At 45.0% G+C, this 15,716-nt stretch overlaps 1 protein-coding gene across 1 annotated transcript in view; it reads right to left on the bottom strand.

Moving 5' to 3' along the window:
- Positions 1-15,716, bottom strand: part of frmd6 (FERM domain containing 6) — a 160,213-nt gene that overhangs the window by 19,759 nt on the left and 124,738 nt on the right. The window contains exons 10-11 of the mRNA XM_078562598.1: positions 10,354-10,528; positions 7,126-7,461 (exon numbers count right to left, since the gene is read on the bottom strand). Coding sequence (XP_078418724.1) covers positions 7,126-7,461; positions 10,354-10,528 — 511 coding nt within the window. The remainder of the gene's footprint in view (positions 1-7,125; positions 7,462-10,353; positions 10,529-15,716) is intronic.

The raw sequence follows: 15,716 nt of genomic DNA, 5'->3' as shown, positions 1-15,716 counted from the left end.
TTTTAGTGGGCTGCAGGACAGTTGGACAACTAAGCACATTGTACAATCTCCTTGCTAAAGCTGGCCATGGAGCAGTCACTGGGGGAGGCGCTCACAGCCCCTTGCAATGTCATCATCCCGGTTTGGACCAGTCGCCCTCATGGTTCAAGCTAACAGTGCAGCCTTGCAGTGCGGGTTAGGAGAATGCCTGCGCCTGAGCTGAGAGCACAGCATGCAGTCCAATGGGCAAAGCTACCGCCAATTGGTCAAGTGGAATTGGGCAGAGGTGGGTGGGGTTTTGGGCAGCCATGTAGTGCACTAAACTCTGGTCATCTAAGTGGTTGCCAGCACACTCTGGGATACATTAAGGGGCCTTCAGACTTAATCAAGAGAGGATCTTAGAACATCTAAGCTAATCCATGCGTCTCTCTCTTTCATCCTGCAAGAGGAGAACATCAGGGGTATGGACCCTGGTGACCTAGCTGTATGCCTCATGGCTTACAGAGAGCAGAGGCTGACTGAGGCACTTGGCTGCGCAGAGGAAGGAGCAGCACCCTCAGGAAGAAGGGACGACTGGGACTCCCGCTCACGCCACTGAAGAGCCACAGCGAGCCATTGTTAGTCAATGCCTAGCTAGCCCTAGGGTCTATAGACACCACCTTTCATTCCTGCAGTTGATCGAGAACCAATGCTGCCAAAGACTGCACATGTCAGAGAACTGGTCAGTCACATCTGCCACCTGTGCAAGATTTGGTGCCATGGGGACATGGAGGGCATCCACTGCCAGTGGCTGTGAAAGTGACTGCGGCACTCAATTTTTATGCTAGTGGCTCCTTTAAAGGGCTCCACAAGTGACCTCAGTGGGATATCGCAAGCTTCCACCCACAAATGCATCCATGAGGTAATGGATGCCATCTTCGCAAAGGCACACAACTGAGTGCATTTCGTGCAGGACCAGGAAAGCCAGGGTGCAAGAGTGATTGGATTTGTCCAGATCTCTGGATTCCCACTGATGCAGTGTGCCATCGACTGCACTCACGTGGCGCTCAGATCTCCATGGCAACAAGCGGTCAACTATGTCAATTGCAATCGCTGAATGTTCAGCTGGTGTGCGACCACCACAGACACATCCTGCAGGTCTGCACAGGGTTCCCATGGAGTGTCCACGATTCCTACATCCTTAGCAGGTCTCAGATGCCTGGTGTCTTCCAGGGTCCACAGAGGCTGCAGGGATGGCCCCTCAGAGACAAGGGCTACCCGCTGAGAACGTGGTTGATGACACCCATGCAATGGCCTCAGACTGCAGCTGAGAGAAGGTAGAATAAGGCTCATGGTGCAAATCGCACTTTCATGGAACAAACCATCGAGATGCTGAAAATGAGGTTCCAGTGCCTGGACTGGTCTGGAGGAGCCCAGCAATATAGTCCACAGAGGGTGTCACGCATCGTCGTCGCCTGCTGTGCCCTTTACAACCTGGGCTGCAATGGGGAGAGGAGCTGGCTGAGGAGATGGAGGAGCTGCACAGCTCCTCCAATGAGGAGGATGTTGAGGGGAATGAGGGCGAGGAGGTCCTCGAAGGTAAGGATGCTGGCAATGAGGACATTGTACTGGCGAGATGAGGCACGCACACTCAAGAGGCCCTCAAAGCTGCTAGATTTGTGGAGGATGATGACGACATGCAGTGAGGAGACCCTATAGATCCTCACATTGCATCTGTGAACATTCGTCTACAGTCTGGCTAATGGCAGTGCACTTACCCTCTGTGAAAAGGCTTCTGTCAGGGAGACACAGCGGAAGCCCTAACAGGCACTCGATTCCAGGAGCATGATGACGACATGCAGTGAGGACACTCCATGGATTTTCACATAGCCTCTGAGAATGTCTGACCCCTGTCTGGCTGAGGGCAGCTCGCTTGCTCTTTGTGATCAGGGTCATATCATGGAGATGCAGCCATGAAACTTTAAATGCAAGTGATCCTTTGTCAACCTTCAGCACCTGACCCCTTCAGGAACACAGCATCACAGGTCAAAGATGAAGAGATGGGGACCAGCCCCACCTTAAAGGTGCTGATAGCACACAGAGAGAATGACGGAACTCTGTAACGCCTGCCCACGACATTCTGGCAGCAATGACAAGCACCATCGAGGTGCAGGAATCAGTAATGTGTCCAGTGAGCATGAAGCTGGACCATCACTTTGGTCTGAAGGTTAGTTACCAAACAGGGAAGAGGTCCTGGACTGAGACACCTGCCTTTACCTTGTGCTGTGACTAAGGTTTCACATCTGAGTGACATGAACACTGGTCATTGTAACAAGGACCATAGGCAAGGAGACATTCTTGGGGGTTTATTTACAATAGTGAACATTATGTACAAATGATTAACACCCATGCCCAGGCTGTGGCTCAGTTCATAGCACCCTCGCCTTTGAATCAGAAGGTTGTGGGTTCATGTCCCACTCCCGGAAACCAAGAACTGTGAATGTACTCGAAAGAGTTACATGCGATCTGTTGATAACTCGAAAGAGTTACATCTCTTAACCTTCCTAATCCTGCCACTACACTTTAGTGTTCCTTCGACATCCACAGCAGAGGTGGAGGAAGCCTGCTGACTGCTGCGTCCTGTCTGTGATGACCTTGATGGGTGTCCTCTGTGGGGGCCAAGACCTGGAGGGCCCCTGCCTGCTTTTGGGGTCCTGCTGTGGCAGTGGTACCCTCCTCGGCCTGTGGAGCTGGAGCTGCTGGGGGTCACAGGAAGAGGGGATTCGGAATGGCCAGACGCTCCCAGAGTCACCTGGGTGGATGGCTCCAGGCGGTATACCTGCTGATCCTCCTCCGTATGGGTGCCCGAGGGTCTCTGGCTGACACCTTGAGGAGAAGGGGAAGTTGGAGTGAGATCGAGCTGCCCCACACTCCTCTCGTATTGACACTGTTGGAGGCCAACTATGACATCAGCGATGGAGTTCAGCCCAAGCAGCAGCAATGTCCTGGACCTCCATTGCGGCCACCATCCTGCCAATGTTGACCTAGGTGCATTGGCACGCCGGCACTATCACCTCAGATAGAAGGCAGACGGATTCCTCCATCTGCAATCTGAGGAGCGCAACGAACATCCCTTCCTGATGTTCCCGAGCTTGCCATTACAGCTCCTGCATCTGAGGTATGACCAAGTCCAGAGCCTTGTCATCTGACCCGGGTTCAGCAGATTTCTGGCCTCCAGCAGTCCTCCGAATGCCAGAAACTTGGGAAATCCCTGCCACTGCCTGCTGTGGATCAGACAGTGTGTGATGTGCTCACCAGATTGTGATCCCGAGGCTATTCCAGAACTAGGTCCGACTGAGGTGTGTGTCACTGCACTGGTGGAGGGTGTGAGTGAGCATTGTGGCGGGTCTTCAATCGGAGTTTCAGCAGATTCCTCTTCAACGGTTTCTTCAGGACTTGAGTCGAGGGCCTGTGTTGAGAATTCCCTCAGCTGTTTCCCAGATGTGCCTGCGAAAGCAAGGAGTGATTTTTAGTGTATGGCAGCAGAATGTGAAAGAGGACACATCACTCACAGTATGGTTGTCTGATGGATGTTGCGCTGCTGGATCCTCACTTGGTTGAGCACCGCCGACCTCACCGTCAGCACAGGAACGGTCCGGATCCTCGCCGGCCAGCTGGATGACTCTATTTTCAAAGTTCATGAGGACCTTGATTTCAGGCATTCCTCAACCAGTCTGTGACCTCTCTCTTTTGTTTTGCGCCAGCTTGCCCTGCAGATAGATGGAGACAATGTAAGCAGGATGCCTGCCAGGCCAGATAATAAATATAAAAACAAAAAACTACTGCGGATGCTGGAAATCCAAAACAAAAACAGAATTACCTGGAAAAACTCAGCAGGTCTGGCAGCATCGGTGGAGAAGAAAAGAGTCGACGTTTCGAGTCCACATGACCCTTCAACAGAACTGTTCTGTTGAAGAGTCATGTGGACTCGAAACGTCGACTCTTTTCTTCTCCACCGATGCTGCCAGACCTGCTGAGTTTTTCCAGGTAATTCAGATAATAAGTATGCCTGTCTTGTGTGGGTGGTGAGTGTTCCCATGGACGGGATGAGGACAATGATGGTGAGTATGAATGAATGGTGATGTCCCTTGAACCGGCAGTGAGTGAGAGTGCTGTGGACGTGTGATGGGTTTATGAGTGTGTGAGTTGAGAGTGATAAGAGGCGTGACTTACCCTGGGGGAACGGAGATCATCATTCATCCTCTTGTGGCACTGGGTGGCTGTCCTTTTTTATAGGGTGTCGGCACTGACCACTGCTGCCACCGCCTCCCAAGCCGGATTGGTGATGTTGCTACTCCTCCTGTGGCTAGAGCATGGGTAGAGGACATCACAGCGGGCCTCCACGGTGTCCAAAAGGATGCGTTCAGGGATGTGTCACTGAATCAGGAGCTGGAGCGCTCTTGTCTTTCGGGGCCAAGTCTTCTGTGTAGCAGTCCTGGGCTGGAAGCACTGAGAGATGTGCGCATGGCTGCATTTTAAATTTGGCACTAGGTGTGAGGAAGCAGCGAGATGATGGCATGGTGGGCGAATGAGAGACCGCCCCCCGCCATCGAAACAGCGTGTTTCCTGGGAATGCATGATTAATGAGGTAGGATTGGGATGATACGGCGTGAAAAGCCGCCATTACGGCTTGCAGGTAAAATGTTCTTTTTCCCGCCCGCTTCCGCACTTAGTGCAAATCTGGGATGATTCCGCCCATAGAGTTTGTCTTGCTGGAGGAGGTTACAGAGATAGGTATAGGTAAGGCCATGAAGCGATCCGAACACTAGGATGAGAATTTTAATTTGGAGGCATTGAGGAACCAGGAGCCTGTGTAAGTCAGTGAGGCAGAGGGGGTGATGCGTGGGCAGGATTTAGTGTAGGTTAGGATGTAGACAGTGGAGCTTTTGGATCAGCTTAAGTTTATGGCGGATGAAGGATGAAACCCAGTCAGGGGAACAATAGTGAAGTAAATCCTACTTTCCATTCCAGACTCAGTGTCCATTTTCTCTGCAACTATTTGTGAAGCATTTCGGAATATTCTTCACATTTTAAGCACTATATAAACGCAAGTTAGAGACAGCAAGTCATTTAAAAACACAATATGAAAGTGCAGATCACAGTTTTCAGCCCAGTTCTGTACCTTTTGATTTTCTTTTTCCCTGCTGATTCAAGTTAAGAGTTTTGTTTGGTAACTGCTCATTGTCTCTTTGTCCCTGTAACCCCATTAGGAGTTAAAGAAGAAGGAACTTGCCTTTATAAAGCGTCTTTTAACACCCAGAAATTCAGCAGTCAATTAGCGCACAGCAATGTTCCACAATGAGATAAATGACCAGATAATCTGCTTCATGATGGTTGATGGATAAATATTGGTAAAGACACCAGGCCAACTTCTTTGATGCTAATGTTTATGTCTCTAGAGTCAATGCTTTGGCTCAGAGGTGAGAGTGTTACCAATGAACTAAGGCTGACACATTAGTGTCACAATGGGTTTCCCGAAGAAAATCCCCTTACATTGGAGAGATTTTGAAAGGAAAAAGAACAACAGATGGTAGGTCAGGTTGTGTTCTGTGCCCACTTGCCAATACTCTCACATTCACATGTATACACAGATCTCACTTTGGCAGAGCACCAACTTCCAAGGGAGGCCATGACAGCACACCCCGATAACGCAAACATAATACATGAACTCCTAACTAATGGTAAAGCCCAGTGTTTCAGGTTTTAGGTAGTAATATATTTTAAGGTGAGCAGCAACCAGCAGAAACTTAATTGGCCACACCAGGGGTGCCATCAATCATATCGAAAGACACTGGAACACTTACCCAGCAGTGACCACAGGGAATTGTCTCCATAATCTCAAGCTAAACAGCGAACCAAATATAGAGCTATGCTATTTGCTGCAAAGACACCTATAGCCAACACAGATGATAAAACGGCACAACCATAACAGCAACAGTCAGCTAAGTCCTCACTACTGCTCTTGCCTTTCTTATGACACGCTGAAATGCTGATTTATGGGAATGATGCCATTTGGTTGAGAATAGATCACCCATCTTACAATCACCTCAAGCAGCCCTGCTTCATCAGCCTCCAAGCAGAGAGTTGGAAACTCTGCCACTTGCCTATTGACACTGATTCATGCCATCACTTTGGGTTTTCTTTCTCTTCACTTTTGTCTGTCACTTCCTGGCTCCAATCTTGGCAAATATTGGTGTGAAATGCTTTTGATGCCTTTCCAAAAGCTAGAAGAACTTTTGCTCTCTTATTCAGTCATTTCCCTTTAGGTGGCCACATTATTATCTATTTCATTTCTGGTCCCACCATTAAGTTGTCTCCCTGCACATGCCTGGAACTATGAATAAGAATAGTGATGGGCTAACCATTGAAAAATACTTGCAATCAGCATCCTACATGGCAGGTCAGCTTTGTATAAGATTTTATCTGTTTGTGAGTAATAGTATTGGGAGATCTATCCTATTGTGTTTTGAGAACAATTGTTTATACCACACAAGTACGTTATAAAATGCTTACAAATTTATTCTTTTAAAAAAAATGAATTGTTGTAAAAAAAATGTAACTTCAGAAACTGTGTTTGATGGGAAACAGTCCTCAAGGTCCAATCTAATAATGACTCTCTGACCCTCCACCACCCCCATGATATCCAATGGGAGTATATGCTTAAGGCTGATTCCATCAATGGCCTTTCCAACCCTCCCCCTACTTCCTTCAGTAACGAAAACATTTCAGAGCAAATATCTGCCGATCAGCCTTGATCAGTAAAGTCACTAGTTCCATAGTTTGTTCAAAGATTAATGAAGCAAAAGATGTTGTCCTTTCCTGGAAAACTCTCCCTTTGAGACGTGCTCTGTAAGCAGAACTGAATACGCCACAACACTCTTGTCACGTAAGAATCTTACAAAAGGCAAAACTGTTTGAAATTCTTATTGCTTCCATTCTCAGAACCAAAATGCTCGGCATGCAAAAGGAGCCTTTATGTCTGTTGATTTATTCTACTTGTTAGTCAATTTTTTTTTTTTGCAGTGACTTTGTTAGGCTTTATGACAGTAATAACAAGTAAATGAAGCGGATGCAATGGTAGCTTGCAGCACTATCCAGTTGGATTACCATCATCCTGTGAGTCATCCTCTATTCTGTCTTTCCCACCGCTCTCAACGCCCGAGGTGTGAGAGCTCCCATGGCTGGTCATTGAGTTGCAGGATTTGAGTTTTCTGTGAAGGATGTTTCCAGTGAAACTGTCCTCTGGTCCAAGGTCCCTTTGTTTGGTGTCAGCCTCGATGCCTGAAGTGTGGGAGCTGCTGTGACTTGCTGTGGAGTGCCTGGAGAGACGTTTGTGCTTCATGCTGCCTGCACTGCTGCCACTGGCCCGGGATCGTTTCTCTAATTGCTCAATATCCAATTCCATGGTGTCACTGATATAAGATTCTCTGTACTGTTTTTTTTCTTCAGGAAAGAAAGAGATTAATTACTAATGTTGGAGTGTTCAATTAGAAGACATCCATTAAATAAAATTCAATGTACTGGCATATATTCCTTAAAAGTGTCCAAGCACCATGTATACAGCAACTTCAAAGTTAAACTTACGTAAAAGTAAGATTATATTGATAATAGTAAACTTGTGGGTGTATATAACTGTAATCCAATCGAGGTGTTCAGAGAGTATGCAATATAAAATTAACTTCTCTGAAAATCTCTTTAGGAAAATCTGCTAAAAGTAATGTAAAGATACTCTTCATTTAGCTAACAGACAGTGATGATGGGGCCTGCAAATTAAATATGTGCACATACTTAGATTGCAAAATTTCAGTTCATTTTCACAGCTCTGAACAAAAGCTTCAAGGGGTGGATTTTAACCCCAAAAAACAGGCGGGTTTGGACCTGGTGAGGGGGTTTATAGTATTAAAAGTCTAAATCCAACTCCAACCCACTTGCAATCTGCCCACTTTTGATTTTACCAGAACCGGGAGAGGGGGCAGGAGACCAACCCACTCCAAGGAAGTGGGCTGGTGCATTAACTGTTATAATGAAGCAATAACTCATATATATAATCACCATTTGAAATTTAATGATGGACGGCCAAGTTTCCTGGGCCTTAGGACCCGGGATCCCTGCCAGCCAAAGCCAGGCAAGGGACTGCTGGATCAGAATGCATAGGCTGTTGCACCTGTTAGATAAAGGGTACCTGCCTGACCAACCCCCACAATATCCCCCCAACCCCTCTGATCTCCCTCACCATTGAGGCCTTCAGTCATCCCTATGGCTTCTACCCATCAAGGCCTCCTGTATTTTGCTCCACTGAGGCCTCTGACCTCCACCACCCCTCTGAGACCTCCCACCTCAGACCCTGGAGGCCTCTGATCCACCCCGAACGCCCATCATGCCGTGGCCTTCGACCTCGCCTCCCAAGACCCTGTCTCATTGGACCCCAGGAACGGACATCTCCCTGGATCAGAATCCCCTGGATCGCCCCTCCCAATCCCAAAATCTACCTACCCCTCCCCAACACCCCACAGGTTGGGCTACACACCTACATGGCCCTATGCCCTCCTCGGACCAGAAGGCAAGTTTGTCAATCAGGCTGGCTTCCAGGCAGGGAATCTGTTAGCAACGTCACACGCTCGCTGTGGTATTAAAGTTCTGTAGTGTGCGGGAATCCCCAGGCCGGCTCCCTGCACTCTACCGACAGCCCCGTTTCTGGTGGGTCAAACAGGCTGAAGCTCTCCCCATAAACTTCAAGGTTTATGGGATAAGTAAAGGCCTTCAAGTAAATCCTTTAACCATTAAAATTTTGCATTAAAATGTGCAAAAGGTAATTCAATGGACAAATGTAATCTTGGTCCTTGTAAATTATGTAATATATCCACGTTTTAGATTTCAGACATTAGAAATGTCTGAAATGTCGGAGAAGCAAAAATTGAATGAAAATCATCTTTGGAAAGCATTTTGGAAGAATTCTGGGAACCCAGTGGACAGATGGTGCAGCCAGAGTGATGATCTTAACCTAAACTATTTCGATTATAACTGTGGAAATAAGAATTAATAACAGAAAAATGTGGCACAAAAAGCGTGATTGGAAACCAATGTGGACTGGTGCCGATGTAGGATTTTAATACATTATATTTACACCTATATCCTAAAATTTCTCTCAATCATTTTAATTGCTTCCTACTCCCAATATTTAATCAAATTTTCAACCATAATATCATGGGCCTTGCTGTGCTGTTTGAAATAAGTGGCATGGAGATGTTTCTGATTAAGCGGCTCAAGTTACTGCATAGCTCTCATTGGGCCACCAAAGATGGCATCATTGCTCTGAGGAAGAGAACCATGCCATCCATTACAATTTCCCTGTATCATGAAGGTATAATACTTTTCATTATATTTTTCTGGTTTATTGTAAAATAGGCTTTTGGGAGTTGTGTCTTTCTGCCTGTGTGTGTGATTTAATTATATTTTGTAGCCAAGCAGACTGCAAGTTGAAGTTATCAAAAGAAGCCAGGTGTAGAAGGATCTTTAATATGCTAATGAATAAACATGGTTGGGGTCTTAGCATGTAAGGTGTAAAGGGGATTTGCATTTTTAGATAGATGAAGGGGGATTTGAATTTCAAAGGTTAATGAGAATAGCAGCAACATGAGCAGATTTATATTATGATAAAGGTAAAAGTTCCAAAGACATATGGAAAGAGTGGAATTTACATATTAAAAAGGGTGAAACGTATATAAAAGAGAATGAGGATATGTGTCAGGAGAAGGCATTGTAAGACCTAACATGAGTGTGTGAAGCCTCCAGTATTTGTGGCGTTAAGCCTGCTGTCTACAGAAACCAAAGCTGGAGAGAGCCACTTTGAATTCCACTGCCCAGGGTATTGTGTTAATTCGCTGGATCCATTTAAAATCTAAAATATCTATTTTTGGACCGCTGCCTTAAAAGGGGTGTAACTGGGGGCCAGATTAATTAGGGATTTTAAGAGTTAATATGGTAGTAATTTGGAGGCCTATGAATATGCTTGAAATCTTTTCTTTTGGTAATACATATTTTAATTTTAGTTTTTTAAAAATCTCTAAAGTCTTGGTGCACTTATTACTACTGAATTCAGTGCACACATCTCAAAATAAATATAAATTGCAAAAGCGTTGTGATAGTCTAATCAGGTTTCCCTCATGGATTTGATCCATCTGGCACACACCATCTGCAATATCATAACACTGGCAGAACTGGCGAAACAATGAGAACTGTCCAGCAACTACAGAGCAAATGTAACACTTCATTTCAAAGGAAATTCAGAAACCAAAAGGTCATATGTAATACTGCTACCCCAGATTTTAAAAATACCTTCATTCTCTTCCAGTTTCCTGACCTGTCGCAGGACTGGCTGCAGGTTCATGTAGAGACGATGGCTGTTACTGAGCAGCTGCAGCAGATGCCGAGAGCGCATGGGACAGCCAGTGTAGTAAATGAGTTTTCTAGCTGAAGGCAGGCCATCCGGCAGAATCTCAAACTTCTTCCCCTGTGAACAAAAGGCAAAATCTACACCATCAGCAAGAAATACAAAATAAAACAAATCCTGCAACGTGACTTTAAACTTGGGCCCTCAAATTCTGTAGAATGTTTGAGGAATTATATGGCAATTTAAAGCTGGAACCTATGGTGACCAAGAAAGGTTTCCCAAAAGAGTTCTTCTAATTCAATCATTCTTATGGGAGCAAACTGAACACATCGGATTTTTACACGATACTGAGAGGCACACCTGTGAAAATGAAATACTGTGTAGGGAAGTGATTACAAGGGACTACTTTATTTGGCACAGCTCTCTATTTGGAAACGTGCTAATCTGCAGCAAGAAAGCCTTGTTTCACAAGATTAGATTATGCCTCATGGACCTAGCAGTAAATTGTCACCATAACATCCCCTGTGCTTGCTAATGCTTTGGGCTACTTCAGGTGCAATATTTTCTGTGGGCAATTCATTAGCCGACTTCCTGTCAATTGAAAATAAGCCTTTTCCATCAATTTTGAACACATTACCGTAATACTTTCAGAATAGTTGCATGGTATATTTGTGTGTCAACACCCTCTCCTGCAAATTCATAGCATTTATTCCTCATATATAGAGTTCCTGAGCTCGACCATTCTCTTAAGGGTAGTTCAAAGCAGAGGCCAGTGCTTCCCCAGAGGGGGAGAGTTAAAAGCAAAGGGAAAATGATCCAAGACCCTTACAGACCTTGAAGATAGCTTGAAAGAGAAAGAAGCTTGGGAGCAGATTAATTGAATGATTTGCTGAGTTAAAATCTATGGCATATAGAGAATGAAGCAAAGAGAGGAAGGAAAAGAAAACCAAATTCAAAACAGAATGATAGTTTTAAATTTGTAATATTCAAAAATGAGTGATCCCCAGAGCCCCTCTCTCAATAGGAAAATCTCTAACAGATACATTTTCTTTAGTAATGCAACATTAAATAACACAAAAATTGAAGAAAATCACATGCTAATAGTTAAATATTATACAGCTGGCTTTAATGGCCTCAAAAAACCATGACTAAACCGTCATGTCCTCTGTCAAAGTATCAACGAAGTGGAAGAGAAACTGCTTTTCAACCGAATTCATCATTTGATTGTTTGCAAAGCTTTTGAAATACTTAACTAATAGCTTAAGGCAACTTTCTATTACCAGATCAAAAATGGTTGGAAAACTAGCTTGACAATAAATCCTAGTGAATCAGAATAAAGGGCACATTGAGCACACCAGTTGCTACTTCAATGTAAAGGCCTTTGAGACACTAAGGCTAACAAAACTTCTGGCTTGGGGTTCCCTGTTTTCAGCCACCTGACATAAATTACCTTGTTCTAGATTGAATGAAAGGACATCAATCTGAAGTGTTAACTCTGTTTCTCTCTTTGAAGGTGCTGCCTGACCTGCTGAGTAGTTAAGTTCCTGTTTTTATTTCAGATTTCCAGCATCTGCGGTATTTTACTTTTGGAGTATCTTGTAATGGGTGGGCAGAGGTTTTTCCAAGGCCTTGTGGATACTAGCAGCACAGACAGGCAGGGACCTGGTGGGTCTTAGTCTGCTTTCTGGCTCATCTGCTGCACTCCTTTTGGGATTGGATGGACCACGGACGTTTGGCTCCAATGTGTGTATGCGAACAGGATGAAAATTATACGGCATTTGCTGACATCAGATGGTTAATCTTGCAAATTCAGAATAAAATAACCAACAGAAAATGCACAATTTCTGCTTTTCTTGAACACACAAAAAGTACTTAAGCAAATGCAGGCGAAACAAAAAGCATTTAACAAATCTAATCTGAGTCACTCTATGCACTGAGGTCAAGATCCTCCCACCCTATCCTGTCATCCACTGCAAAAGGAACATGTGTTGATTAGTGCTGCTGCTCTTTGAAATTCCATTCGAAGAAAATCGAGTTAAAATTATCGGTTAAGGACATTTCAAGTAAGAATCTGGAAGCACATCCTGACACCAGGATTTTTACCATTCAAAACCCGTTCACTTGCACAGATAAAATTGGGCCCCATGTTTGCACACAACTGAAAAGTTTCTTCTATCTTTGGGTAGGATTTCCTGGTCGGCGAACAGGGGTGGGACCCACACGCCAACGTGTAAAATGAGGCAGGATGATGTCGGGCGGAACTCCCAACGTCACCCCGCATCATTTCAATTTTCAGGTCGGCGGGGGCGCAGCCAAATCAGCTGTGCACCCGTCGATCTGTCAACAGCCAAGTGAGGCCATTTAAGAAGTAATTGCACTAGTTAAAGGACCTGCCCGTCCAACCTTAAGGTTGGTGGGCAGGCCGGGAGCCCTGGCGGGTATCAGAAAAAGCATGAAACCTCATCCACGGGTGGGATAAAAATTCAATAAAAGTTTAATTAAAAGTGATGGACATGCCCCAACTTATGTGACAGTGTCACATGAGGGGACATGTCAGCGAAATTTTATTTTTCTTATTTTTAACAGTTTTGAATTTGGCGCTGATCTCCCTGAGGCAACACTTAGCCTCAGGGAGATGTGTGCGCTCTTTCACACAGGCAGGTAGTGCAGGAATCCCCCAAGGCTATCTCGCTCTCGAACCGCTTTTCCATTTTGGATACTGGTGAGCGAGATGGTTCCTCAGAGGAGTGTAGCAAGAGCCAAGTTCGTGGCACAGCTGCACAAGAGGGGAGGTGGAAGAGTGGAAGTGCCATAGTGGTAGCAGATTCCATAGTTAGAAGAGCAGACACGTGTTCCTGCAGCTGTAGACGTGACTCCAGGATGGTATGTTGACTCACTGGTCCCAGGGTCAAGGATGATACAGAGCGGCTGCAGGATGTTCTTTTGGGGGAGGGCGAGCAGCCAGAGGTCATGGTCTACAATCGGACCAATAACATAGGCAGGAAAAGGGATCAGGTCCTGAAAGCAGGTTTTAGGAAGTTAGGAAGGAAACTGAAAAGCAGCAATCTAGGATTACTTCCAGTGCCACGTGCTAGTGAACATAAGAAAGGAAGATTGAGCAGTTCATCACATGGCTGGAGAAATGAAGTAAGAGGGAGGGTTTTAGATTTCTAAGGCATTGAGACAAGTTCTGGGGCAGGTTGGACCTGTACAAGAAGGATGTGTTACACCTTAACAAGACTGGGACGAATGTCCTCATGGGGAGGTTTGCCAGTGATTTGGGGAGGGTCTAAACTAGATTGGCAGGGGGATGGGAACCTGAGGGGAAATGCAGAGAGAAGAAAAACTGGCAGTGGGAAGTAGAGAAATATTAACTGATAAGGAGGATATATCAGAGTAGTATCAAGGTAAATTGAATACTTGGAGGGTTCGATAGAACTAGAGTAGGCTATAGTAAGTCATTAGATAGTGTCAGAGCAAGGGGGAAAGTTAAAAATCCTAAATCAGGATGAATGTGCATGTATGTGAATGCATGGAGTGTGGTTAATAAGATTGGTGAACTGCAGGCACTGGTTGACAAATGGAACTATGATATTATTGCTATGGCTCGAGACAAGGAATAAAAAAAGTGCGATAACAATGATTGGTGTAACGCATAGACCGCCAAATAGCAGAAGGGATGCAGAGAAACAAATTTGCAAAGAAATTACAGAGAGGTGCAAGAATTATAGACCAATTATAATGGGGGACTTCAATTTTCCAAATGTGGACTGGGGTAGGAATAGTGCAAAGGGGCATGAAGGGCGAGAGTTCCTGGATTGTGTTCAAGATAGTTTTCTTCAGCAGTATGTTTCCGGTCCAACGAGAGGGCAGGCACTGTTGAACCTGGTTCTGGGGAATGAGTTGGCCCAAGTGGATCAAATAACAGTGGGAGAGCATTTAGGGGACGGTGACCATTATATCATAAGGCTTAAAAACAAAAAACTGCGGATGCTGGAAATCCAAAACAAAACTAGAAATACCTGGAAAAACTCAGCAGGTCTGGCAGCATCGGCGGAGAAGAGCAAAGTTGACGTTTTGAGTCCTCATGACCCTTCAACAGAACTAAGTAGAAATAGGAAAGGGGTGAAATATAAGCTGGTTTAAGGATGGGGGGGTGGGGGTTGTTTAGACAAGAAGCCAGTAATAGGTGGAGATAACCAAAAGATGTCACAGACAAAAGGACAAAGAGGTGTTGAAAGTGGTGATTGTTTTTTCCAATAATTTATATAGATTTTTCTTTTCCCACCTATTTCCATTATTTTTAAATGTATTCCACCCATGGTTTAATTCACCCCACCCCCACTAGAGCTACCTTGCTTGTCCTGCTCTCCACTCTTAATTAGCACATTCTTTTAGGTAATATCACCACCTTCAACACCTCTTTGTTCTTTTGTCTGTGACATCTTTTGGTTATCTCCTCCTATCACTGCTTACTTGTCCCAACAACCCCCCCTCCACCTTAAACCAGCTTATATTTCACCCCTTTCCTATTTCTACTTAGTTCTGTTGAAGGGTCATGAGGACTCAAAACGTCAACTTTGCTCTTCTCCACCGATGCTGCCAGACCTGCCGAGTTTTTCCAGGTATTTCTGTTTTTGTTTTGTATCATAAGGCTTAGTTTGGCTATGGAGAAGGACAAGGAATAATCCAGAGCAGGGATAATTAATTTGGGGAAAGTCAACTTTGATGGGATGATAATGCATTTGAGTCAAGTGAGTTGGAATTAAATGTTGGCAGAAAAGACGGTGGCTGAATTATGGGCTACCTTTAAAGAAATAGTATTGCAGGAAATGTCAAGGCGCATTCCCTTGAAGGGGAAAGGTAGGACAAATAAATCCAGAACTCCTTGGAAGACGAGAGAGATAGAGGTGAAGATGAAAAGGAAGAAGTACACGTATGACAGATGCCTGGTAGAAAATACAATGGGGAATCAGGCTGAATATAGAAGGACCAGAGGGGGAATGAAAAAACTAATCAGAAAAGCAAGGAGGGAGCATGAAAAGAGACTAGCAGTTAACATAAAAGGAAATCCCAAGGTCTTCCATAAGTATGTAAATAGTAAAAGGGTGGTAAAAGAAAGGGTAGGACCAATTAGGGTTAAAAGAGGAGGCTTGCATGTGGAGATAGGAGTAGTGGAGGTATTAAACGAGTATTTTGCATCTGTCTTTACAAAGGAAGAGTATGCTACCCAGGCCAAGGTGAGAGAGGAGGTAACTGGTACACTCGAGGAATTTACAATTGAGAAGGAGGAGGTATGAGAAAGGCT

Source organism: Cetorhinus maximus, chromosome 18 (genome assembly GCF_964194155.1).
Source record: "Cetorhinus maximus chromosome 18, sCetMax3.hap1.1, whole genome shotgun sequence".
Classification (NCBI taxonomy): Eukaryota; Metazoa; Chordata; class Chondrichthyes; order Lamniformes; family Cetorhinidae; genus Cetorhinus; species Cetorhinus maximus.
The sequence above is the reverse complement of the archived record's forward strand: the minus strand, read 5'-3'. Positions and strand labels throughout refer to the sequence as shown.